Source organism: Eptatretus burgeri, chromosome 4 (assembly GCF_056783735.1).
Source record: "Eptatretus burgeri isolate ZD-2024b chromosome 4, Ebu_testis_v1, whole genome shotgun sequence".
In the NCBI taxonomy this organism is placed as follows: Eukaryota; Metazoa; Chordata; class Myxini; order Myxiniformes; family Myxinidae; genus Eptatretus; species Eptatretus burgeri.
In genome coordinates, this window is record NC_140964.1 from 123163610 (window position 1) to 123190009 (window position 26400).

Below are 26400 nucleotides of genomic sequence, written 5' to 3' on the forward strand. Positions count from 1 at the left end.
GGGTCGTCAGCCAATTTAACGTGTATGGGTCGTCAGCCAATTTAACGTGCATGGGTCGTCAGCCAATTTAACGTGCATGGGTCGTCAGCCAATTTAACGTGCATGGGTCGTCAACCGATTTAACGTGTATGGGTCGTCAGCCAATTTAACGTGTATGGGTCGTCAGCCGATTTAACGTGTATGGGTCGTCAGCCAATTTAACGTGTATGGGTCGTCAGCCAATTTAACGTGTATGGGTCGTCAGCCAATTTAACGTGTATGGGTCGTCAGCCAATTTAACGTGTATGGGTCGTCAGCCAATTTAACGTGCATGGGTCGTCAGCCAATTTAATGTGTATGGGTCGTTCGGCAAGTAATCCCTCCTGTCTCAAGCAAGGGTCCATAAATCACCATGTCGGGGAGAAACCTGTAAATCATCTATCCTCGATGAGGGGAAGGGGGTTATCCTCAAGACCTGACCCTGGGTTCCCCTCACCTGACCGTGGGTATCCCCGGCAAATTTACAAAATTTCGTGGAGATTGGCCCAGCCGAGCGAGCTGTGTCTTGTTCTCTGATTTTCAGATGTGTACACACACACACACACACACACACACACACACACACACACACACACACACACACACACACACACACACACACACACACACACACACACACACACACACACACACACACCTTGTAGTATAGATGGTGGGTTTCGGATAAACAATAACTCTGTAATCTCCAATATAAATACAATCTTTTCCAAACAAGAACATTCATTTCTCCCAAAGTATGTTCTGTGGATTGGATATTGGGAAAAGTACAATTTATAACTTACCGATAAATTATTTTGAGGTTTATAAAACGTTTGTTCATCAACAATTTGTTTATTCACACCTGATTGCTTACCTGTAACTTCCAGTATGATTGTTTTCACTACGTCAACCTTTCCCCTCACGGTGATCCAGCAGGTGAAGTTTCCTTCATGACGTATTTCAACAGGACTCAGGATGATGGAAAAATCATTTTTATCTTTTCCGTTTGGATCTGTTGAATAGTGTGGAGAAATATCATGTGGTTTCAATTGTTCCCCACGGTATTCAACGATGATAGAATCTGATGTGAACCATTTGACCACAGTAATAACTCCATCTCCACGGTACATGCACGGTAAGGTCACACGTCCACCTCTTTCTACTCTCACGATCTCTTCATCAGCAAATGAAAATGAGAGGAACAGGGATGGGATCACAGGAGGTTAAAGTGAGAACAAAGAACTCAAATAATAGCGAACGCAGTGAGTTTCATACCTAACGCGTGCACGTGAGAGAATAGGAAACAATAACAATAACAATAACAATAACAATAACAATAACAATAACAATAACAATAACAACAACAACACAATACCCCTGGCTATTTGGAATCCTTGTCGTTAGCTATTCCGGTTGTTGTTAAACGCTGTGCGGTGTATAAACACGATTGGGTTTTATTTCTATCTTGTAAATATTACTTAGCGCGTGCACATGAGAGAATAGGAAACAACAAATACAACACAATACCCTGGCAATTGTGAATCCGTTTTGTTGGCTATGACCATTTTGCTTCTGGGTTTTTTTTTGTTTCTGGTTTTTGTCATGGGGAATGATGCATGCCGGGAGATCATGACCAGAAGTGTTTATTTATGCAATTATTTTTTTCCCAAAGTTAATTTTATACTTCCGAAAGTGATTTTTTTCATGACAGGAAGTGTTTATTTAGTATTTAACATAACCGGGAATCATTTTGAAACTCTTTCCGGAACTTTTAATTTATTTTATTCTTGACCAGAAGTGATCCTTTATTTATTTATTTATTCACTTATTTTTTTTCCCAAAGTTAATTTTAATAAAGATATCTCCTGCATCATCAAAAAATATTTATAATCGTGATTTACATTATTTGATCGCTGATCCCGAATCCAGGCTGAAGTTACCGGAAATTGCGTCAAAATCATCAGTGTGTGCGGCACTGACACGTACCACAGTATCGTTGGCAAGGATACAGTTGTGAACAAGTTTTATGTCAAGTCAGAAGCGAATGTAAGAAGAATTCTACGTTCGCTTCTAGGCTTTGCCAATTCCATATTACCGTGTAAATACGATACATATTCAAAACCACATTAGAGATGTGAAATGAGGACGAGAGAAGAACCTTCAGAGTTTAGGCTTTATTCCATTTGATTGAAGCCGCTTCTACGGGCACACCGGGGAATACAAACGCAGTATGGAGTACATAAGCAGTAAGGTGTACACGTGCAACTAATCACCGCAAAATAAATCAGTATTATATATCAATCAGTGTTCTCACCATTCAATGAGCACCAAGTGAGCCGCCGACATAAAACGACAATGCCCCTGGGACAATCCCCGCGGCCGAGCCGAACCTCAGCTTTATCTCTTCTGTGCTCGAGCCGGACATCACGTGGTCACACGTCACGACCTTCCATTCACCACATTCTCCCCGTCTTTAAAATGTAACTAGAGGCCCAGCTAACGCACCATGATTACTTCAGCGCTACAGGAGTATACATTTCAAGCAATGCGAACTATCTAAACTACAGAAGCATACATGCCAAGCAGTGAGTGTTATTGTGAATTGTAGGAGCATGGTCATGAGCATCGATATATTATGTAACGAGCATATAGGGGCATGAGCATCGAGGATGCCGATAATCCCCTTTACAGATTGAGTCGTCGAGGGGGTATTATTCGTCGGCCTCTCCGGGAGTAGATGGCGGTTTCACTTGAGGGAGGCTTCCGATCCTTTTGGTGAGCCTCGACTCGAGCCGGAGATGACTCCCCGATCGCCCCCGGGTGGAACGCGGTAGCTCCGCCATCACCCTTCTCGGGTGGAGTCCCTGGGGGGGAAACACCTGGGGAGGGAATGTCAGAGGGAGGTGTGCCAGATGGTGGTGTACCGGCGGGGGGAGTCCCTGAGGGAGCCAAATGACGAACCGACACAGTGGTCTCCCTGCCATCCGGGAGCCTGACATGAGCGTATTCTGGATTAGTATTGATGAGTTCGACCTCTTCCACCATGGGTTCATACTTGCTTTGTCGTACCGGGCGTTTCATGAACACTGTTCCGGGATGGGTTAGCCAGTCGGGCACCGATTGGCCGTCAACATAACGTCGTTGGTGAGTAAACATTCGTTCGTGAGGAGTCGCATTGGTGGACGTACAGAGCAGAGAGCGTATGGAATTCAGAGCGTCGAGAAGGGTAACCTCCCACCACTCGGGGCCCAGTCCTCTTGATTTCAACGCCAGAGTTACGGCTTTCCAAATAACTCCATTATATCGTTCCACCTGACCATTACCCTGTGGGTTGTAACCCGTCGTTCGACTAGTTGCGATGCCGTGCTCTAATAGGAATTGTTTTAGCCCGGCCGACATGAAACACGGCCCCCTGTCTGAATGTATGTACGAAGGTTTCCCAAAAATAGCGAAGAGGTCAGAGAGACATTTCACGACAGTGCCCGAGGTCATATCCGAGCACGGAAACGCGAAAGGGAACCTTGAATACTCATCAACAACAGTGAATATGTATCTGTTGTCTGTCTCGGTCGGCAGGGGCCCTTTGAAGTCAATGTTTAGTCTCTCGAAGGGAGAAGTGGCCTTGATCAATCTGCCAGAAGCCGAACCATAGAATCTGGGTTTTAGTTCAGCACAAAAGGGGCATGAAGCATTCATTTGTTTAATATCTTCTATAGAATAGGGCAGGTTCTGTCTGTGTACGAAATGTGCCATTCTGGTTACCCCGGGGTGGCACAGAGACACATGGAGGTCTTGCAAAGCCCGACCGGTAGCGGCCGAGCAGTAGACCCGCGAGAAGGTGTCTGCAGCAGGGTTTTCCCTCCCGGGCCGGTAAACAATGTCGTAACTGCAGCAGGCTAGGTCTATCCGCCATCTCATAATTTTTTCATTCTTAATTTTCCCGCTATTTTTCCCATCAAACATGAATGCCACGGATCGTTGGTCCGTAACGAGCGTGAAGTGGTTTCCCAGTAAATAATGTCTCCATTTACGCAGCGCTTCGACGATGGCGTACGCTTCCTTCTCTATTGCCGAGTGTCTCTGCTCGCTTCCAGAGAGAGTTCTCGAGAAGAACGCGACGGGTCTCCCAGACTGATTAAGCGTAGGAGCTATCGCGTGATCTGAAGCGTCGGTCTCCACCACAAAGGGCACCGAGCTATCGATCGATAAAACCACGGAATTACTGATATCGTCTTTGAGGTTGTGGAAAGCTGTCACAACAGCAGCATCTGGTGGAAAGTTTTTGCAATGCACTGGGGGATGTATTTTCTCGGAGTATTGCGAAATCCATCTCGCATAGTAAGCAAACATGCCGATCACCCGGCGCATCGTCTGCAGGTCCTGAGGTGGGGTAGCTCACGAAGTGGGCGCAATCGTTCAGGATCAGGCTTAATAGTGCCGTCGGCTATCGTGTAGCCGAGAAGGTCAATTGACCTTGCCGAGAATACGCATTTCTCGTAGTTGAGATTCAGATTATATTTTCTAGCAATGCTCAAGAATCTGTCCAGATTCATGTCATGTTCCCCCTGATCCCTACCGCACACTGTGACATTGTCCACGTAAACAAAAGTGTCTTTGAGGTTTTCATCTGAGATGATGTCGTCCATAACCCGTTGGAAGCAAGCTACTCCATTCGTGACACCGAATGGAATTCTCCTGAATTGGAAGAGGCGCCTACCTGCCTGGAATGCGGTGTAAGGTTTGTCTTCCTCTCGGATGGGAATTTGGTGAGTGGCGCTTCGCAAGTCGATGGTGCTGAATATCTTATAATTGGCCACGCGTTCGACCATCTCGTCTATGCGCGGCAGGGGGTAGGCGTCGAGTTGGGTGAAGCGATTGACCGTTTGGGAATAATCGACAACCATTCATTTCTTATGGTTCTGACTGCTGGTCACCAACACCTGTGCGCGCCATGGCGAATCGCTCGGTTCTATAATTCCTTCTTCCAGTAATCGCTTGGTTTCTGAAGTGATGAAATTCATGTCAGCAGTGGTATATCGCCGCGATTTGATCGCTATCGGTTTGCAGACCGGCGACAGGTTAGCGAACAGCTGGGGGGACGTTACCTCTGCGGTAGTCAAGGCATTTAAAATTAGACGAGGTTTGCTTCCTCCAAAGGGTATTTCGACGCTCGTGTGCTGCTTGAGGACATTATGACCCAGAATTACGTCTGCGCACAAATCACGAAGCACCAGTACCCTTACATCCCGATGCGTGTACCCTTTTACGTCCAATTCGACTTTGCAGTACCCTCGTACGCGGGACTGTAGTGAGGTGGCGGCCATGCATACCGTATTGTCTGTCGGGTGGATTATCCATTTCCTGCCCTTCACTGGCGAGCTGTTGACGAAACTTTCAGAGCTACCGGTATCAATCAGTGCCTCAGCCATATGCCCGTTAATTCGTACGTTGATGATAGCCTTGGATAGATTCCCCGGGGAGGCTGCAGTTAATTTATTTTGCGAGTAGAGAGCCGCAGAAGTGGGTTTATTTCTCCTTAGAGTAGATTTACATACCCTGGCATAATGCCCTTTCTTGTCACAATTCATGCATGTGGCATCTCTGGCGGGGCATTTTTGATGGGGGTGCCTTTTGTACCCACAAAAGAAGCATTTACCAACCGGAGTAGCAGCTGAGGAGTTTGACGTGGCCTGTGTATCCGGCTCCTCGGGTGTTTCTCCATCCCCTATGTCTGGCTGTGTCTGTGCCAGTGGGGTTCCTTGAGTTCCCATCGTAGCAGCATCGGTGTCCCAAATGACTCAGATTGCTGCTGTGCCGTATCCATCGCTCGAGCCTGATCGACTACCTTGTCAAGAGTGGGTTGCGCTTTCTCTAGTAAGCGTTGCCGTATGTGGGCTGATCTGAGTCCTTGGATGAATGCCTCCCGTGTCGCTTCCTTTCGGTGTTCCTCGGCACTTATGGCCCGGAAGCTGCAGTCTTTTCCCAGCTGATTCAGAGCTTGCAGGAACTGATCGATGGTCTCCCCGGCAGCTTGCCTGCGTGTGTTGAGAAGGGTAACCTCCCACCGCTCGGGCCAAATGGAATAAATTGAAATGAAGACGAGAGAAGAACCTTCAGAGTTTAGGCTTTATTCCATTTGATTGAAGCCGCTTCTACGGGCACACCAGGAAATACAAACGCAGCATGGAGTACATGCAGTAAGGTACACATGCGCAACTAATCACCGCAAAATAAATCAGTATTATATATCAATCAGTGTTCTCACCATTCAATGAGCACCAAGTGAGCCGGCGACATACAACGTCAATGCCCCAGGGACAAAACCCCGCGGCCGAGCCGAACCTCAGCTTTATCTCTTCTGTGCTCGAGCCGGGCATCACGTGGTCTCACGTCACGACCTTCCATTCACCACAAGATGTTTAATAAACGCCGTTGGAAAGGACGTGAAGTTACATTTCGGGCATGATATGAACCCTTCCTCAACGCAAGAGAGAGAAGTGATGATGGGAAGGTAAAAACACTCTGGACGAGAAGATTGAGGAAAGAGGATCCTCATGGAATAAGGGATGAAGGTGGTGGTGGAGAGTTCAGGGTGTTCACAGGTAATAGGGAGGGTGTGGATCGAAATTAAAAAGTGGGGAGAACGAATTATGATTGGTCGAAGGTCAGAAACATAAAGGAATTCCACAGGAAGGAAAATGTTGAAAAAGTAAATGGAAGTATATAATAAAAAAAGAAATACGAATTAAATGTTGAGACTAAAGTGGAAAATAAAACTAAAAAAAACGAGAAGAGATAAAAAATAACGAATAAAATGAATAACAAGAATGACCACATTGTGGTCACAACCTACGACAAGATCCGGGAACAGGCCGATTGGGAAACACACATTTAATGCACTCTTAACATATTAACTCGAAGCCTCTCCACTGATCTCCACACACACTGGATAGGAGGGGAAGGTAATTTTTGAAGCCATTTGTCCGCCATCTTTGCTCTCCCAAAACGAATGAATGGGATTGTTCGTAACTTAAGTAAATGCCACTTAACGATGCAATGTCATTCCTCTTCTCCTTTAATCACAACCGTAAGCAGCACACGATGGCATTTCCAAAACACTAGAACAATGCTTTTTCCATCCCGGGAATGGACGAACGGAATTTTCTGTTTTGTGGGAGAAAGAATATGGCGGTTGATGGCTTCAGGACCGCCCGACAAATTAACTTGAAGCCCTTGTCCAGTTGGTGTAGAGATCAGTGCACCTCTCATTCACGTCAACCTCCGCCACAGTAATATCAGAACGAGCTGATTCGTCACACGGTCACGGATTGTTTAACTCCAAAAGGGACATTTAACAGGGGCCATTCAAAAACTATACAACACTATTTTTTCGCAATTTATCAAACGTAACGATTCATGTTCTGTTCTGACGTTCTGACGGGCTTGAAAAAAACCCGATTACTATTTGACATATGATTAGATTTTTCAGCGTCTGTCATCGTGATTAACACTCGAACGAAACAAATTGCCAAGGGAGATCAGACACAACAAACCCAGAAAGGATATAATCAGCAGAGGTGGACAGGCCTGATGCCTTGGGCCCACCAGAAAACCAAGAAGATGGCCATGCAATTTTGTCTGGGTGCCATGGTGGTGGAGTCAAGAAAAAGATGTGGGTGTGGTGCAGCAGCTGTCCGAACAATGGTTTGACATTTCACAAATAGACCGCAAAAAGGACAACGACAACAACAACAAAAAGCGTTTGGAAACCTGTGATATGTCGCAGGTAAAAAACACAAAAAAGTACGACATGGGAATGTAAAAGTGAGGAGGGGTGAGGATTTAAAAAGGGGGGAAATGGAAGGGAAATCTCACCCTGTCATGTGGAATGTTAAATATCCCTATTCTGTGTGGAATGTTAAAAATCCATATTCTGTGTGGAATACTAAATATCCCAATCCTGTGTGGAATGTTAAATATCCATATTCTATGTGGAATATTAAATACCCCTATTCCATGTGGAATATTAAATACCCCTATTCCATGTGGAATATTAAATACCCCTATTCTGTGGGGAATGTTAAATATCCCTATTCTGTGTGGAATGTTAAATATCCCTATTCTGTGTGGAATGTTAAATATCCCTATTCTGTGTGGAATGTTAAATATCCCTATTCTGTGTGGAATGACAAATATCCCTCTTCTGTGTGGAATATTAAATATCCCATTTCTGTGTGGAATATTAAATATCCCGATTCAGTGTGGAATATTAAATATCCCTATTCTGTCATGTCACGTCAGGTATGGGAGCATGCGCCAGAGCAGCGCGTCGCTGCGTCCACTTTCCGCCGGTACTCCAGGGGCCTCCGTCTGGCCACCCCCCAGGCAGATGCCTGGCCCATCATCTCCTTGAGATGCCGATCAACCTGCTGCAACCAGGAGGAACGTGTTCGGCCCAATGGCCTCCTCCACTCATGAGACTCCCTCGCTGAGAGAATCTGGGGAGCAGGATCAGCATTAGGAAAACGACCATGTCCATACAGCCACAGCTGACGCTCACGGACTATGCAGGTAACAAATCTCATTTGAGTCTCTCTCAGCAACCGCTCGTTGGACACAAAGTCTGACCAGCGATGGCCAAGGATTATCCAAAGAGACCTGGTACTAAAGGAATTAAGTCTCCATCTCAGATCCTTGGTCAGAGTCTAAGTCTCACATCCATAAAGCAAGACTGGAAGCACCAAGGACCTGAAGACTCAGAATTTCGTCCTCCCGCACAGGTACCGGCAGCGCCACAACCTATGATCCAGTGAATCCATGACTCCCCAGGCCCGACCCAGACGTCTATTGACCTGTGACTCAAAGCCAGCAGAGAAATGAATATCACTGCCAAGGTAAGTGAATGTCTCCACGACCTCAACATCCTCACCACAAAGAGGCACAGACAGGACAGCAGCATCGAAGATGTCATTGAAAGCCTGGATCTGAGTTTTGACCCAGGAAACCCATTATCCCAGTGGCTCCGACTCCTCATTCAGCACCTTGAGGGCCCCCAAAAGGATATCTAAAGTCTCCGCAAAGATGACGACATCATCTTCGAAATCAAGGTCAGAGATCTTGACAATTCCAAACGATGCACCGCAACTTGATCTCTCCGACATCCTCCCGAGAATCCAGTCCATACAAGTGTTGAAAAGTGTGGGGGCCAGGACACACCCCTGACAAACTCCAGTAACAACTGGAAATAAGTCAGAGATGGTACTACCACATCTCACAGCACTCTCAATACCAAAGTAGAGTTCAGACATCAGGTCGATCAGTTTTGATGGCACCCCACAAAGAAAGACCACCCCACGAAGCCGAAACTCTCGTCTCCATTCGGTGAGAACATGAAGAGCAAGGATACGGTCAATCGTTGACCTTTTTGGTGTAAAGCCTGACTGCTCTGGACGCTGGTGCTCAAGCAGATGGTGGCGAACCCTATCAAGAATTATCTGAGCAAAGACCTTGCCTAGCACTGAGAGCAGCGTCACCCCTCGGTAGTTGTGTAGTCTTGGCGATCACCCTTCCCTTTCCAGAAAGTAACAACAAGGCCCCTCTTCCAGTCAGTTGGGATGATGCCTGTGTTCCAGGCAGAGCACAGAACTGCATGAAACGACACCAGTGCAGCATTTCCACCAGCCTTGAGAAGTTCGGCATGGATGCCACAGATCCCTGGAGCTTTACCCAATTTCAACCGGTTGACCGCAGCCTGTGTTTCCATAAGCAAAGGTGAACCACAGTTGATTGGAGGGTCAGCAACAGGGATTGCAACACTCCTGACATCCAACTCAACAGCTGGTAGATCAGCCTGGTACAACCTCTCAAAGTAACCGGCCCAGCGGGCCTTCACTTCAGACTCCTCTGTCAAGAGCCTTCCACCCTCTGCTCCAACTGCAGTACACCAAGGGATGGGCTTGGATTAATGCAATGCACGAATTCCCCTGTAAGCAGGACAAGAATCACTTGAAACACGTGATGCTCTACCCCCTCACAGATTCGTCACCCATAGGCCTCCTTGTCCACCCTGAGCGCACACACAGTTTTATGCCTCAGCTCCCTGAACAGCTCAGCTCTGCCATTCAGCCTGGTCCTGCGACTCTGGTCAATGGTGTCCAATAGTTCCAAGTTAACTCGTCTGGATATGGGAGCCTTCAAGGCGTAAAACGATAGATCTGACTTCACTCTCTGCAGGACTTCCTTCTTTCATCATAGCATGTTCACTTACATACTTCATTGTGGAATATATCAACTTGTTTCACCAGGATCAATATCCAGCATCGACAGGAAGAATGTGGGGGATTTCCCAGGGGATTTGCCATCTTTGTATACTTTCTGGATCACGTTGGACCAAACTGCTCTTGGTGATTTGATGCTGTGTGATATATCCAACAGCAAATCAACTTGTGGTATATACTCTCTATCATATTCTACAAACTTGTGCTGCATGGGAAGGAGACCTTTTGCTTCAGAGAACAACGGAAGGATGTCGATTTGGCCAATAGAGGCAATTTCTTCATTGGAAACTTTCAGTGGGGGGACTGATGTTGTGCCCACGATGTCTGGGGTCACCATGGCTATGATGCCCATCCATAAAAGGTGTTGTGTCCATCAATGGTGTACAGACGACCACGACACTGGAAGCCAGCACACTGATGGACCAGTCGCAGTGGGACTCCAGCTGCCACCCCCGATCCTTGATCTTCTCTCTTCCAAGCCGACTTCTTTTCACCAACTGCCTTCGTGACCTCCTCCATCCACCACACCTGGTTTCTATCCCTGAACAATGCACCCTTTCCTGACATCCTTCCACACAAAACTTCTGCAATTCCCCTAAATGCCTCTCCATACTTCTTCCACTCTTCCAAACCTTCTGATTCTTCACGAAGTTGCTCATAACTAGCCCTCCACCTCTCCTTGTGCTCTATGATGACGTTTTCCATTCACTTCCCTCACCTAATTCCGCCCCCTGCTCGTTTACTCACAACTGGTAAGAACCTTCCATCCCAAAAGTCAATGTATATTCCAACCCCTGCTCTGAAACTCCCTTCTTTTCTTCATGCCGACCACAAACACCACAGGCTTGTGCTGGGTGGAACATGCTCTCCTGCCAATGTCTTGCAATCCTAAACCCTCCACAACTGCTGCTTCTTCACCGCCACCAAATTCAGTTCTGTTCTATGATATCCACTCCTCTCAGCAATCTTGTGGCTTTCCCATTTTTGAAAGAATGAACCAGCGATGGCCATCCCATTCCTTGCCACCAGTTCCAGCAGCTTTTGACCCTTTATATTCTTCAGTGCACAACAAAATTTACCACAACATTCCTCTTCCCCCAGCAACACGACTCCCATATGTGTGTTATCATCACCTGCAATGCACAGCATCACCTCCAGCTCAACCATTCCCATCATCCTCTCCAATGCATTCCTGAATTCCTGCTTCCTTGCCCCGTCCTTCCCGTTTTTGGCCCATATACCGACACAACACAAATAATTTGCCTCTGTACCACCACCGATGCCACAACCATCCGTCCTTCCCATTCTGACAACCTGCTTGTTGATCTCTATCAATACTATTATTCCAACACCATTACTCCTTCCATCCCTATCCGTGTGCAACAACTTGTATCCTCCTTCCAACTACTTTGCCCTGCCTCCTTTCCGAACAACACTTCCAACCTCCTTCTCTGCATCATCTCCACCACCTTGACTTCCCTGTCTCCCCCAATGGTTCCACATTCAAACGAGCTAGCTGAACCTCGCTTCTAAACCACTGCCCACCTGGCAGAGCTCGTACCATATTGATCAGTTTTGGACGCTCTGGTCATCAATCAGCAGCGATGCCTCGGCTTACCTGCTGGACCCACTCCCCCAGTATGTCGTCATAATCTTGTGTGCACGCGCACACATACCGCTCTCCCTCCACTTGGTCCCGCTTCCCCACTGCCCACCCCTTGGCTATCCCTCCACACTTGACTCCTCACTCCTACCCTCGAGGCTCTCAACCCTTCCCTCACGACACTCACTCCCTCTCCTCTTCCTCCCCCAATCCCTCCCCTTCCTTTTGTGACACTCTCTCCGTTCTCCTTCATACATTAAATTTGTGTTTATTCAGCTTACAACAAGTTAATGCTTTTCACAAAAGTCAGTCAATTCTCTCACAGAACTCACAAAATCACAGTTCAAAAGTCACTCAATTCGACCCACAAGACGAGCCGAATCAAGCCCACGAGCACAAACACATTTTGCCTTTTGTTTTATAATAGAATCATTTGCTGCAGCATTTGTTCATCTGGTGGTCATTTCCTGTGTGCAATTTTTGGCGGTGGATGTTGACGGTTCTGGGAGACTTTGCCTTTGCAGAGCAATAAAATACTGCACTTGGAATCCTAATATCTCGGATGTCACCTCATCCATGACACACACACACACACACACACACACACACACACACACACACACACACACACACACACACACACACACACACACACACACACACACACACACACACACACACACACACACACACTGAAACAATTACTCCCAAATGACAAATGCTGTCTTATTTCCAAGTATTGCTGACCCACAAAATGGAGGATGTTTCTCATTGGTTGACCGACATGATGTAACCACATGTGCGCTGCCTTTGCTCGATGCATAAGTCACTTGCACTTTGCACACACAGAAGTTGTTGGCCAAGGTGAAGATGGTGACACATCAAAATCTTAATGCGAGGTCCCAAGCATCCCAGAGGCATGAAGTAATGGCGCTAGATCTACCTGGGTCTGCACTGGAAAGTAGGGCATGATCAAGTCAAAGTTTATCATAAAATATGAGCTTGTATTTTACTTATAACATACAGGAAGTGAACAAAAAACAAAAATAAAATAAAATAACTGGAAACACCTGTGTAAATGAGGGACACCAAACATATTGAGAGCAACGGCATCCACACAGGTGTGGCCCATGTGTTAATTAAGCAAATTACATTTCAGCTTGTTTGGGGTCATGTATAAAAATGCTGCACAGGCCTAGTTTCCTCAAGTTATGACTAATATGGCTGCAAGACGAGACCTCAGTGACTTTGAAAGAGGGGTGATTGTTGGGGCTCCTTTTGCAGAAGCTTCAGCAAGAAAGACAGCTCAACTTACTGATGTTTCATGAGCAACAGTGTCGAAGTTGATGTCAGCATGGAACTCTTAGGGAAAGACATCATCAGCAAAGGTCAACAGGTGGCAGAAGCACATATGCAGGATGATGATATCTGTGCATTAAATTGAAGTGAAAGAGAAAGCAGGTGACCAACTGCAGATCAAATGACTGAATTCCAACTTGCGGCACGAGCAGCCAGTTTCATTAAAAACGGTCTGCCAAGATCTCCATGGAAAAGGATACCATAGTCAGGTTGCAGTGCACAAACCGATCACACACCAAGCAATGCACGTTTGCCACTCCAGTGGTGCAAAGAGTACAAGCAATGGACTACCAAGCAGTGGATAAATGTAATATTGGTCTGAGGAATTATCCTTCACCATGTTCTTGACAAACAGATGAGTGCACATGTCGCACGAACCTAAAGAACTCCACAACCTTGAGGTTCCAAGAGAGAAGGGTTCTGGTAGGTCTGTAATGTTGTCGGGTGCATTTTCCTGGCATGGTTTAGGTGGTCATTCCCTTGGAAGGCAAAGTCAATGTCAATCACTACTTCATGGTACGGAGTGATCATCTTTACCACATGCTGCAGCATTTCTTTCCTGCAGTTTGTTATGTAATAACCGGTGTCCTGGTGTCTTCCATGATTGATGATAATGCCTGCATACACACAGCACGGCTTGTCGTCCAATGGTTTGATGAGCATGACACTGGTGTTATCCATATGTCATGGCCAACTGAGTCACCAGATATAAGCCCAATCAAGCAGACATGGGATATAATGGAACGACACCTGAGACAGGGTTTTCCAGCTCCATCGAAGAGGTGTGAGTTGATTGACATTGTGGTGCTGCATCCCTCCTGTAGAATTCCAGATGCTGGTGGACTCTCGGCCACAGTGCATACAGGGCACACTGGCAGCACTTGGTGGCCCAACTCCTGATAAAGTGGTTTTAAATTGGTGTTTCCAGTTTTTATCAACTATCTGTTTATGTAATAACCGGGCGTAGTGGCGTGCACCTGTAATCTGGCGACTCGGAGGCTTGGGTTGGAGGATCGCTTGAGGACGGGAGCTCTGCTCTGCGCTGGGCCGTGCTATGAGAGGGTGTAGGGCAGCCCGGAATCATGGTGAAACCCAATCCTTAGGCCTGTCACATTTGCTCTACGGCTAGGATACGGCGGCCGTACCCCCCCCCCCCCTTTGAATTGACAGAAACGTGCGGTGGCCGCAGAGTTTGTGAGGTGGCCTCAGGGTGGCCCTACGTCGTATGGCTATATTTTACAAGCCGTATGGGTCGCCGTGAAATTATAGCATGGAGTCATAACTTTTTTTTCATTTCTACGTTGGCCGTAGCAATTCGACAAGCCAAAAAAAAAGAACTTGTAAAAAAAGGAAAAAAAAAAAAGAACCCACTCGTTACCGTCCGTCTGGCCGCACGTTCGCCTTAGGGCCCCCCTGCGGGCACCTTGCGTCTGCCTTGAAAATTCTATGGCCACCGCAGGGACGCCCTAAGCTCACTGTGCGACATCAAATCAAAGACTGTACGGCACCCCCACGTTTTCAGTCTTCACAATTTTTAAATACCCAGTGTGGCTCCCAGAAAAATAAAAACAGATGTGACTGCTACATTGTGTGACCGTGGAAATACTGCGGCCGCCCTGTAATTGCTGGTGGCTGTAGATTTTGTAAACCCTATGGCCGCCATGGCAAATGTGACTTAGGCCTTATCCCTGTGTCGTAAGAGGCGACCAGGGTTGCGTCAGGAAGGGCATCCGGCGTAAAACCTATGCCAAATCAGTATGCGGATCATAACGGATGATCCGCTGTGGCGACGCCTAACGGGAGCAGCCGAAAGAAGAAGGAGATCTGTTTGTTATGTAATGTAAAGTTCAAAAACATATTCAGGAGTTACATTTTGTTTTCAACAAACTTTAATCAACCAGGAAAACATGATTATTTTGCTTTAATTTTGCACAAGGGCATCTTAAAATGTTCAAATTTAAGGTTAAATTACAAAATTTCCTTCCATGGGGAGGAGGTGTCTCCCTGAGTCGCTTCGCTCCCTCAAACCACAGATCCTTTCCATCCCACTACTTTTTCTTCACGAATGTTGGCAACTGTGGATATATCGTTTTTGCCCCAATCTCTCAAAGGGGAATTTTTTTTTTTTTAATTGCAGTGTCCAGATCCGAATGTTCACCAAAATCTCATCAATCAATCCTTGTCACACACACAACCTGCCCATCAAATCTAGTCTGTATTTGTCCATAACTTTTGAGATATCCTCTTCACTGACAGATAAACAAAAGACACACAGGGGTGAAACACCTTCGGTGGTGGAGGAAACTGGAAAACTTCACAGGTTTGTCCATAAACCGTGATCCCTGATCAAAACGGGGGTGGATCATTTGAGATGTGGGAGGGCTGTTAGGGATGTTAAATCATCCACCTTCTGAAACCCATTCACGCGTGAAAACAGCAGCCATCAACAGCAAGTTGTGCGTGCGCACACACACACACACACACACACACACACACACACACACACACACACACGAAGGTGGATATTACACATTTATTCACATACATGAACACATAAAGGTGGATACTTTGAGACCTGGGAGGGTTCCGTTCCACATTTCAAACCAGCATATGGAGATGACACCAAACGACCCCGACACAATTTTCATAAAGGCATGAAACAAATAAACTATCATGAGGAATGAATGAATTCAGGAATGAATAATTTATCATGCCAAGTCGAAAAACAATTTCCTTGTTTTTTCAAACAGATAGTGGATAAAAACTGGAAACACCAATTTAAAATCACTTAATCAGGTGTTGGACCACCAAGTGCTGCAAGTGTGGCCTGTATGCACTCTGGCCTGGAGTCCACCAGCGTCTGGAATTTTGCAGGAGGAATGCAGCACCACAAAGTCAATCAACTCACACCTCTTCGATGGAGCTGGAAAAACCTGTCTTAGGTGTCGTTCACTTGTACATTTCATGAGTTTCCCAGCAAGTTTCCATTCCATAATAACAAAAGGTGTGCAGAGATAACTTCAGTATAACAAAATGATTCACTGAAGAACCATTTACAACTCTCCATTCACCTGCTTTCATTCCTCGAATCCTCGTAATTACAAATCTGAATCACTGGAAACACCCTCTCCCTGTGAGAGCGGTCAGGGGGCATATTGGGGAGGTGGGGCAAATGTATTTTGTGTGGTGGCGAGTTACCCTCCTGTGTCCTGCAAGGGTCAGTGAATCATGATACAGGGGAGAAACCTGGAAATCATCTCTCATCGTGGAGGGGAAGGGCGCAGTGGTTGTGCCCGTGACCTGACCGTGGGTGCCCCTCACCTGACCTTGGATACCTCCAATGGATAGACAGATTGGCAGTCGTGTGTTTTTCTGTAATTTACACACACACACACACACACACACACACACACACACACACACACACACACACACACACACACACACCTTGTCGTGTCGATGGTGGGGTTCAGGATAGACAATTACTCTGTAATCTCCTTTATAAATACAATCTTTTCCAAACAAGAACATTCAATTTTCCAAAATTATGTTCTGTGGATTGGATATTGGGAAAAGTACAATTTATAACTTACTGAGAAATTATTATATGGATTATAAAACGTTTGTTCATCAATAAGTTGTTTATTCACACCTGATTGCTTACCTGTAACTTCCAGCTTGATTGTTTTCACGATGTCAGCCTTTCCCCTCACGTTGATCGAGCAGGTGAAGATCCCTTCATGATATGTTTCAACAGGACTCAGAATGATGGAAAAATCATTTTTATTTTTTCCGTTTGGAACTGTTGAATAGTGTGGAGAAATATCATGTGGTTTCAATTGTTCCCCACGGTATTCAAGGATGAAAGAATCTGATGTGAACCATCTGACCGAAGTAATAACTCCATCTCCACAGTGCATGCACGGGAAGGTCGCGCTTCCACCTGTTTCTGCTTTCAGGATCTCTTCATCAGCTCCTGAAAATGAGAGGAACAGGGATGGGATCACAGGAGGTCAAAGTGAGTATGAACAACTGAAGTAATACCGTGAAAACAAGATACATATTCACAACCACATGAGAGATGCTTAATAAACGCCATTGGAAAGGAGGTGAAGCGACGTTTCAAACATGATATGAACTTTTCATCAAGGCAAGAGAGAGAAGTGAGGACGGGAAGGTAAAAACACTCTGGACGAGTATATTGAGGAAAGCGGATCCTCATGGAATAAGGGATGAAGGTTGTGGTGGAGAGGTCAGGGGTTCACAAGTAAAAGGGAGGGTGAGGATCGAAATACAAAAGCTGGGAAAACCTGATGATTGGTCAGAGGTTAGAAACACAAAGGAATTGATACAGGAGGGAAAATTCTTCACAAAGTAAATAACAACAAAAAACATAAAAACAGAAATACAAATTAAATGTTGAGAGTAAAGTGGAAAATAAAACGAAACAAGAGAAGAGAGAAAGAAGAGAGAAAAAGGAAAAGACAAACAAAAACGACGGAAATGAATAAAAATCAACAAAAAGTACGAGATGGGAATGTGAGGATGAGGAGAGGAAGCAATTAAAAGGGGGGAAATGGAAGGAAAATCTCACCGTTTCTATTTGGAATATAAAATATCCATATTGTGTGTGGAATATTAAATATCCCAATTCTGTGTGGAATATTAAATATCACTATTCTGTGTGGAATATTAAATATCCCAATTCTGTGTGGAATATTAAATACCCCTTTTTTATGTGGAATATTAAATACCCTATTCTATATAGAATATTAAATATCCGTATTATATGTGGAATGTTAAATATCCCGATTCTGTGTGGAATATTAAATATCCCTATTTATGTGGAATATGAAATATCCCTATTCTATAGGGAATATTAAATACCCTATTCTGTGTGGAATATTAAATATCCCTATTCAATATGGAATATTAAATATCCCTATTCTGTGTGGAATATTAAATATCCCGATTCTGTGTGGAATGTAAAATATCCCGATTCTTTGTGGAATGTAAAATATCCCTATTTACGTGGAATATGGAATATCCCTATTCTGTGTGGAATATTAAATATCCCTATTTGTTATGGAATATTAAATATCCATATTTTCTATGGAATATTAAATACCCTATTCTGTGTGGAATATTAAATATCCCAATTCAATATGGAATATTAAATATCCCTATTCTGTGTGGAATATTAAATATCCCGATTCTGTGTGGAATGTTAAATATCCCTATTCTGTGTGGAATATTAAATATCCCTATTTATGTGGAATATGAAATATCCCTATTCTATATGGAATATTAAATATCCATATTCTCTATGGAATATTAAATACCCTATTCTGTGTGGAATATTAAATATCCCTATTCAATATGGAATATTAAATATCCCTATTCTGTGTGGAATATTAAATATCCCGATTCTGTGTGGAATGTTAAATATCCCGATTCTGTGTGGAATGTTAAATATCCCTATTCTGTGTGGAATATTAAATATCCCTCTTCCATGTGGAATATTAAATATCACGATTCTGTGTGGAATATTAAATATCCCTATTGTGTGTGGAACATTAAATATCCCGATTCTGTGTGGAATATTAAATATCCCTATGATATGTGGAATATTAAATATCCCGATTCTATGTGGAATATTAAATATCCCTATTCTATGTGGAATACTAAATTTCCCTATTCTGTGTGGAATACTAAATATCCCTTTTCGACATAGAATGTTAAATATCCCTATTATATGTGGAATATTAAATATCCCTATTCTGTGTGGAATATTAAATATCCCTTTTCTATATGGAATGTTAAATATCCCTATTATATGTGGAATATTAAATATCCCTATTATATGTGGAATGTTAAATATCCCTATTCTGTGTGGAATATGAAATATCCATATTATATGTGTAATATTAAATATCCTGATTCTGTTTTGAATATTAAATATCCCTTTTCCATATGGAATGTGAAATATCCCTATTATATGTGGAATATTAAATATCCCTATTCTGTGTGGAATATTAAATATCCCGATTCTGTGTGGAATGTTAAATATCCCTATTCTGTGTGGAATATTAAATATCCCTATTTATGTGGAATATGAAATATCCCTATTCTATATGGAATATTAAATATCCATATTCTCTATGGAATATTAAATACCCTACTCTGTGTGGAATATTAAATATCCCTATTCAATATGGAATATTAAATATCCCTATTCTGTGTGGAATATTAAATATCCCGATTCTGTGTGGAATGTTAAATATCCCGATTCTGTGTGGAATGTTAAATATCCCTATTCTGTGTGGAATATTAAATATCCCTCTTCCATGTGGAATATTAAATATCCCGATTCTGTGTGGAATATTAAATATCCCTATTGTGTGTGGAATATTAAATATCCCGATTCTGTGTGGAATATTAAATATCCCTCTTCCATGTGGAATATTAAATATCCCGATTCTGTGTGGAATATTAAATATCCCTCTTCTGTGTGGAATATTAAATATCCCAATTCAATATGGAATATTAAATATCCCCATTATGAGTGGAATATGAAATATCCCTATTGTGTGTGGAATATTAAATATCCCGATTCTGTGTGGAATGTTAAATATCCCTATTCTGTGTGGAATATTAAATATCCCGATTCTGTGTAGAATGTTAAATATCCCTATTCTGTGTGGAATATTAAATATCCCTCTTCCATGTGGAATATTAAATATCCCAATTCTGTGTGGAATATTAAATATCCCTATTGTGTGTGGAATATTAAATATCCCGATTCTGTGTGGAATATTAAATATCTCTATTGTGTGTGGAATATCAAATATCCCGATTATGTGTGGAATGTGAAATATCCCGATTCTGTGTGGAATATTAAATATCCCTGTTGTCTGTGGAATATTAAATATCCCTATTCTATGTAGAATACTAAATTTCCCTATTCTGTGTGTAAGACGAAATATCCCTTTTCTATATGGAATGTTAAATATCCCTATTATATGTGGAATATTAAATATCCCTATTCTGTGTGGAATATTAAATATCCCTTTTCTTTATGGAATGTTAAATATCCCTATTATATGTGGAATATTAAATATCCCTATTCTGTGTGGAATATTAAATATCCCTTTTTTATGTGGAATATTAAATACCCTATTCTATATTGAATATTAAATATCCCTATTATATGTGGAATATTAAATATCCGTATTATATGTGGAATGTTAAATATCCCTATTCTGTGTGGAATATGAAATATCCCTATTCTGTGTAGAATATTAAATACCCTATTCGATATTGAATATTAAATATCCCTATTTTCTGTGGAATATAAAATATCCGTATTATATGTGGAATGTTAAATATCCCTATTCTGTGTGGAATATGAAATATCCCTATTCTGTGTGGAATATTAAATATCCCTATTCTGTGTGGAATATTAAATATCCCTATTCAATATGGAATATTAAATATCCCTATTCAATATGGAATATTAAATATCCCTATTCTATATGGAATATTAAATATCCCTATTTTTTGTGGAATGTTAAATATCCCTATTCTATATGGAATATTAAATATCCCTATTATATGTGGAATATTAAATTCCCTATTCGATGTGGAATATCAAATATCCCTATTCGATGTGGAATATCAAATATCCCTATTCTTTATGGAATATTAAATACCCTATTCAAGATGGAATATTAAATATCCCGATTCTCTCAGGTCAGGTCAGGTATGGGAGCATATGCCGGAGCAGTACATCGCTGCATCCACTTTCTGCCGGTACTCCAGGGGCCTCCGTCTGACCATCCCCCATTCAGATGCCTGGCCCATCCCCATCTCCTTGAGATCCTGATCAACCTGCTGCAACCATGAGGCACGTGGTCGGCCCATTGGCCTCCTCCACTCATGAGGCTCCCTCATTGAGAGAATTTGGTGAGTATGATCAGTGTCAGGAAAACAGGCCACATGTCCAGACAACCGCAGATGACACTCACTTAATATTCAGGTAACAATTCTCAGTTGAGTCTCTCACAGCAATTGCTTGTTGAACACAAAGTCTGACCAGTGATAGCCCAATGATTCTCCGAAAAGACCTGGCAGAAATGAATTAAGTCTCCATCTCAAATCCCTGGTCAGATTCCAAGTCTCACATCCGTCGTGCAAGACTGGAAGCACCAAGGATTTGAAGACTCAGACTTTTGTCCTCCTGCACAGGTACTGACAAGTCACACCCCATGATCCAGTGAATCAATGACTCCCCAGGTCCGACCCAGACCTCTGGCTTACAGCCAGCGAAGACATGAATATCACTGCCAAAGTAAGTGAATCACTCCATGACCTCAACATTCTAATCACAAACAGGTACAGACAAGATAGCAGCATCCAAGATGTCATTGAAAGCCTGGATCTTAGTTTTGACCCAGGAAACCCATCATCCAAGTGGCACTGACTCCTCATTCAGCACCTTGATGGCCCCAAATATAATTTTCAGGGTCTCTGCAAAGATGACTGCATCATCTACAAAATTAAGGTCAGAGATCTTGACATTCCCAAACGATGTACCGCAGTTTGATATCGCCGACATCAATCCCAGAATAAAGTCCAGACAAGTGCTGAAAAGTGTGGTGGCCAATACACACCCATTCAGACATCAGATTGATCAGTTTTGGTGGCACCCCACGAAGACCAAGAATCCTCCAGAGGGCATCACGATTACCTGAATTGAATGCTTTTGCAGAGATCAACATAGACTGCAAGCAGCCCCTGCCAAAACTCTCGACTGCGTTCGGTGAGGACCTGAAGAGCAAGGATACGGTCATTTTTGACCTCTTTGGTAAAAAGCCTGACTGCTCTGGGCGCTGGTGCTCAAGAAGACAGTGGCAAACCCGATCAAGATTCCGAAAGGCACAAGGTGGAGCAATTACCTCCACCACGTAATGCCTGATCCACGAGAACATATTGGGCCCAATACATTTTTGAAATATCATTCCATACAGTGATATATTGTTTTTGGCCATACCACTCAATGGTGAAGAATAACTTTAAAATTAAATATTTATCGTATCCAGATCTGGATTCGGATCTTCAACAAAATCGAATCAATTTGTTTTGGTGACACATCCAACCTGTCCACCAAGTTTTGTCCGAATCCGTCCACAATTTTTTGAGATGACGTGCCATATATCGGTTTCGAACTCTCTCTCAATGGTGAAGAATGAATGAAAAAATTATCAGATCCGGATCCTGATTCGGATATCCACTGAAATTGAATCAATTCTTCCCTGTCACACATCCAACATATTCACCAAGTTTCATCCGAATCCATATTCAACTTTTTGAGAAATAGTGCTCTATGTCGTTTTTGCCCCAATCTCTCAATGGTGAAGAATTCCGCAATAAATTCGAGAAGCCGGATACGGATACGGATCTTCACCAAAATCTAATCACTTCTTCCATGTCACACACCGAACATGTCCACAAAATTTCATCCGGATCTGTCCACAACCTTTTGAGAAATAGTGAAATGTCGTTTTCGCCCAGATCTCTCAATGGTGAAGAATTCCGTAATAAATTTGAGAAGCCGGAAACGGATACGGATACGGATCTTTTCCAAAATGCAATCAGTTAGTCCATTTCAGACACTGAACATGTCCACAAAATTTCATCCAGATTGGTCTACAACTTTTTGAGATATCCTGCACACAAACAAACAGACAAACAGAAAGGGGTGAAAACATAACCGCTTTCTCTTTTGGTGGCAGAGGTAATTATCCGAGCAAAGGCCTTGCCCAGCACTAAAAGCAGCATCACTCCTCGGTGGTTGTTGCAGTTCTGGCGATCACCCTTCTCTTTCCAGTGAGAGACAACAAGGCCCCTCTTCCAGTCAGTTGGGATTATGCCTGTGTTTCAGACAGATCACAAAACTGCATGTTGCGACAAGAGTTTCCACCAGCATTGAGAAGTTCATCATGGATGTCACAGATCCCAGGATGTTTACCCCGTTTCAACTGGTTCACCGCAGCCTGTGTTTCCACAAACGAAGGTGGACCACAGTTGATTGGAGGGTCAGAAATAGGGATTGTACCACCCCCGACATCCAACTTAACAGCTGTTGGATCAGCTTGGTGCAGCCGCTCAAAGTATCCGACCCAGAGGGCCTTCACTTCAGTCTCCTCTGTCAAGAGCCCAACACCCTCTGCTCTAACTGAAGTACACCGAGGGATGGGCTTGGAGGGATGCAATGCGCGAATTCCCCTGGAAGCAGGATGAGAACCGCTTGACCACAGGTGATTCTCTCTCCCCTCAAAGATGCCTCACACATTGACCTCCTTGTCCACCCTCAGCGCACGGACAGTTTTATGCCTCAACTCCCTGAACAGCTCAGCTCTGCAATTAAGCTTGGCCCTGCGACTTTGGTCAATGGTGTCCAGTGTCCCTTGAGAGACAAAATTCTTCTTCGCCCTTCTGTGAGTTCCAAGACATCGACCGGACACATCAAGGATTGCGGTCTTGAAGGCACTGCACATCTCTTCAGGATCTTTCAGATTCCCTGGAAAATCCTCTTGATCTCTTTTCTGATGACTCCTTCCTCTGCCGGACCATCTCTCATCCCTCTGATGGGCAGGCAGCAACCTCTTCACTCTCTGCAGACCTGGAAAAAATGTCAAGCTGGTCAAGCACTTGGAATATGTCTTCCAATCCTGACAAATCTCACACCCTCACCGTTTCTCTCTGAAAGGACTGTTTGAGCCCCCCCCCCCCTCTCACCGACTTTCTCAACAATCCCCTTGAAGAAGTTCTTTCCTTCAAGCTTTTAGGTCTCATAATCTGCCACGATCTTTCCTGGGAAAGCCACATCTCCATGCTGGCCTACAAAGCCAGTCGCCGATTTGGCATCCCACATCATGAAAAGTCCTTCCTTGGTACACCTGAGCTCCTGACCACATACAAATCTTTCCTCTGTAATCTGATGAAGTACTGCTCCCCCCTTTCTGGAGGTGCTCCTGCCTTACACCGAACTTGGCTTCACACGATGGAAACCAAGACTTTTAGGATCATTGGTATCTCCTGTGATGAAGCCGAGTCTTTGGGTCTCTTACTCTCTCACTGGAGGCAGGTTGGTGGTCTTTCTCTTTTCTCCCGTCTCCTCTCCTGCCTTGCCCCCTCTGCTCTGTCCGTGATCTGTGTGCTCCCCCTATATTTCCTCAGGGTGCTGAAGGTCCACCAAAAACCCCCTTCTGGTGAAACTGCCAAAATCAAGAATCACTGCTCACCTTCTCTCTTTCATTCCTCATTTTTCTCACCTCTCGAACAAACTCCCATCCTCTCCAACCCCAGTCCTCCCTCCAGGTCTTCAAAACATCTATTCACCACCATCTCATGTCTTCCCCCATCCAAAATATTGATCTTTACTACCCACATTAATCCACCCCAAACCCACCTCCTTCAAATTCCCTGTTTTCCTTCCTGAAAGTCCTTGTAGTACCATGTTGTTTACCTCGTATAACCCACCCCATCCCTCTCCCTTCCAGAGATATCCTGTTGTCTTTGTTCCCCACTATTTTGTGCTTACATCTCCCACCACACTTGTCCCCTGCCTTGTTATCAGATTCTGTGTATTAGCTCTTACACGAGCCTCAATTTGGTATTAAAATAAATAAATAAATAAATAAGAATACACCATTGTGTGTGAAGTGGAAACCTTGTGAACCAAACCCACGATAAAAACAAGGGTTTACTGTGTATACCACACAATTACAGTACAATGTAATTTTAGCTTTTGGTTTAAAGTACACACTTTGCCCATCCTCTTCATCCTCTACCATCAACACTTCATCATCACCGGATCCACCTTCACTCAAATTACAGGAAACAAAACAAAAATATCCTCATTTTATATAACCAAACCCGATGGTGTAAATTGGTTCGAGTCCACTTTAAGTTTGGGGGGGTGTGGGGGTGTGGGGGGATCGAAGGTTTGAACCCCATCCCGGTAACACCAAGTACTCTTTAAAAATGTTCCCAGTACTGCTTCCTTGCTTGAAGCTCAGTATTTAAAAACAACTTATTTCAGAATAACAACCATTGTGCAGGCATGATGAACATAATGGCCTCCTTATGCATTGATAGTTCCTTGTGAAGGAACTCCTATGAAGTAAGGTTAAAATATCAGGAGGTGAGACTCACGGCAGAGAGGAATGGTGAATATCCACAATATCGCGATCACAAACACAAAGTCACCGCACCATCGAGTGAGGGCCATTCCATCCAAATCTGATGCGATCCGCATGGTCTCGATTTCAAAACCTACAACACCATCAGCTTTCAGGAGCTTTGTTTTTGTGGCTTTTTATGTCCTTTCAGATGTCTGTTACAAAAAAGCAGAAGGAAATTGACAAATTCAATTAGAATGTATCTTCTCTGAAAAAATGCAGAAACATCAACAATTGGGTGATGTTCTCATCAGCGTGCTGTGGACCTATTTCAAAACATGTCCAAGGAGAGGTTTAGATCTGTGTCTTTTCATTAATACATTCCTGTCTTGTTTGGTAATGGCTAACATTTCATAAAACGTCTCTTTTCTATTTATACTTTGTTTTTTATTTTTTCTGCGCTCATTCACTTCATTGGAAACTTGTACTGTACATCGTATTTACTTAGTTTATACTTTTAGGAAGTACAGAAATGGCAATGGTCGAAGCATAAAACTTTAATGATTAAGAATAGCTTCTGATCTGAAAATACCACGTGATCTGAAAGATAACAGGTCCTCTGGATGATATGCACATCACAGATCGGACAGGCATTTAATGTCCTTCTGGAAGTTAAGCATGTTCACAGTGCATCACTCCATGCTGGAATATTCAATTTGATTGGATTTCATCGGTTATGAAACCCAGGACCAGACATTTCAGAAATGTGAGTCATAATGTGGCTCCATTAAGGACGTTTCAGTTCCTGAATTTATGGGGGGGGGGGGTTAAATCATAAATATTTCGCCACCCACGACCTTGTTTTTATAAAGTTTTTTTTCCCGTTGAAAAAGACCTTGTGTATTTATTATGTGAACAAAGATGTCAACGTTGATCCCACTCCACCAGGCTTCCACAC

General features: G+C 43.6%; 2 protein-coding genes across 3 annotated transcripts in view; both read right to left on the reverse strand.

Moving 5' to 3' along the window:
• Positions 1–1442, reverse strand: part of LOC147029022 (uncharacterized) — a 76119-nt gene extending 74677 nt beyond the window's left edge. The window contains exons 1-2 of the mRNA XM_085876175.1: positions 1394–1442; positions 893–1192 (exon numbers count right to left, since the gene is read on the reverse strand). Coding sequence (XP_085732301.1) covers positions 893–1148 — 256 coding nt within the window. The 5' untranslated portion in view covers positions 1149–1192; positions 1394–1442. The remainder of the gene's footprint in view (positions 1–892; positions 1193–1393) is intronic.
• The window catches only part of LOC147029018 (nectin-3-like), a 427027-nt gene that overhangs the window by 330297 nt on the left and 70330 nt on the right, over positions 1–26400 (reverse strand). The window contains exons 2-3 of one of the 2 annotated variants that reach the window (XM_085876142.1): positions 25477–25657; positions 16922–17233 (exon numbers count right to left, since the gene is read on the reverse strand). The exons of the other annotated variant lie outside the window; for it this stretch is intronic. Of the exons in view, the coding sequence (XP_085732268.1) occupies positions 16922–17233; positions 25477–25579 (415 nt within the window). The 5' untranslated portion in view covers positions 25580–25657. The remainder of the gene's footprint in view (positions 1–16921; positions 17234–25476; positions 25658–26400) is intronic. 2 annotated transcript variants of the gene reach the window in all.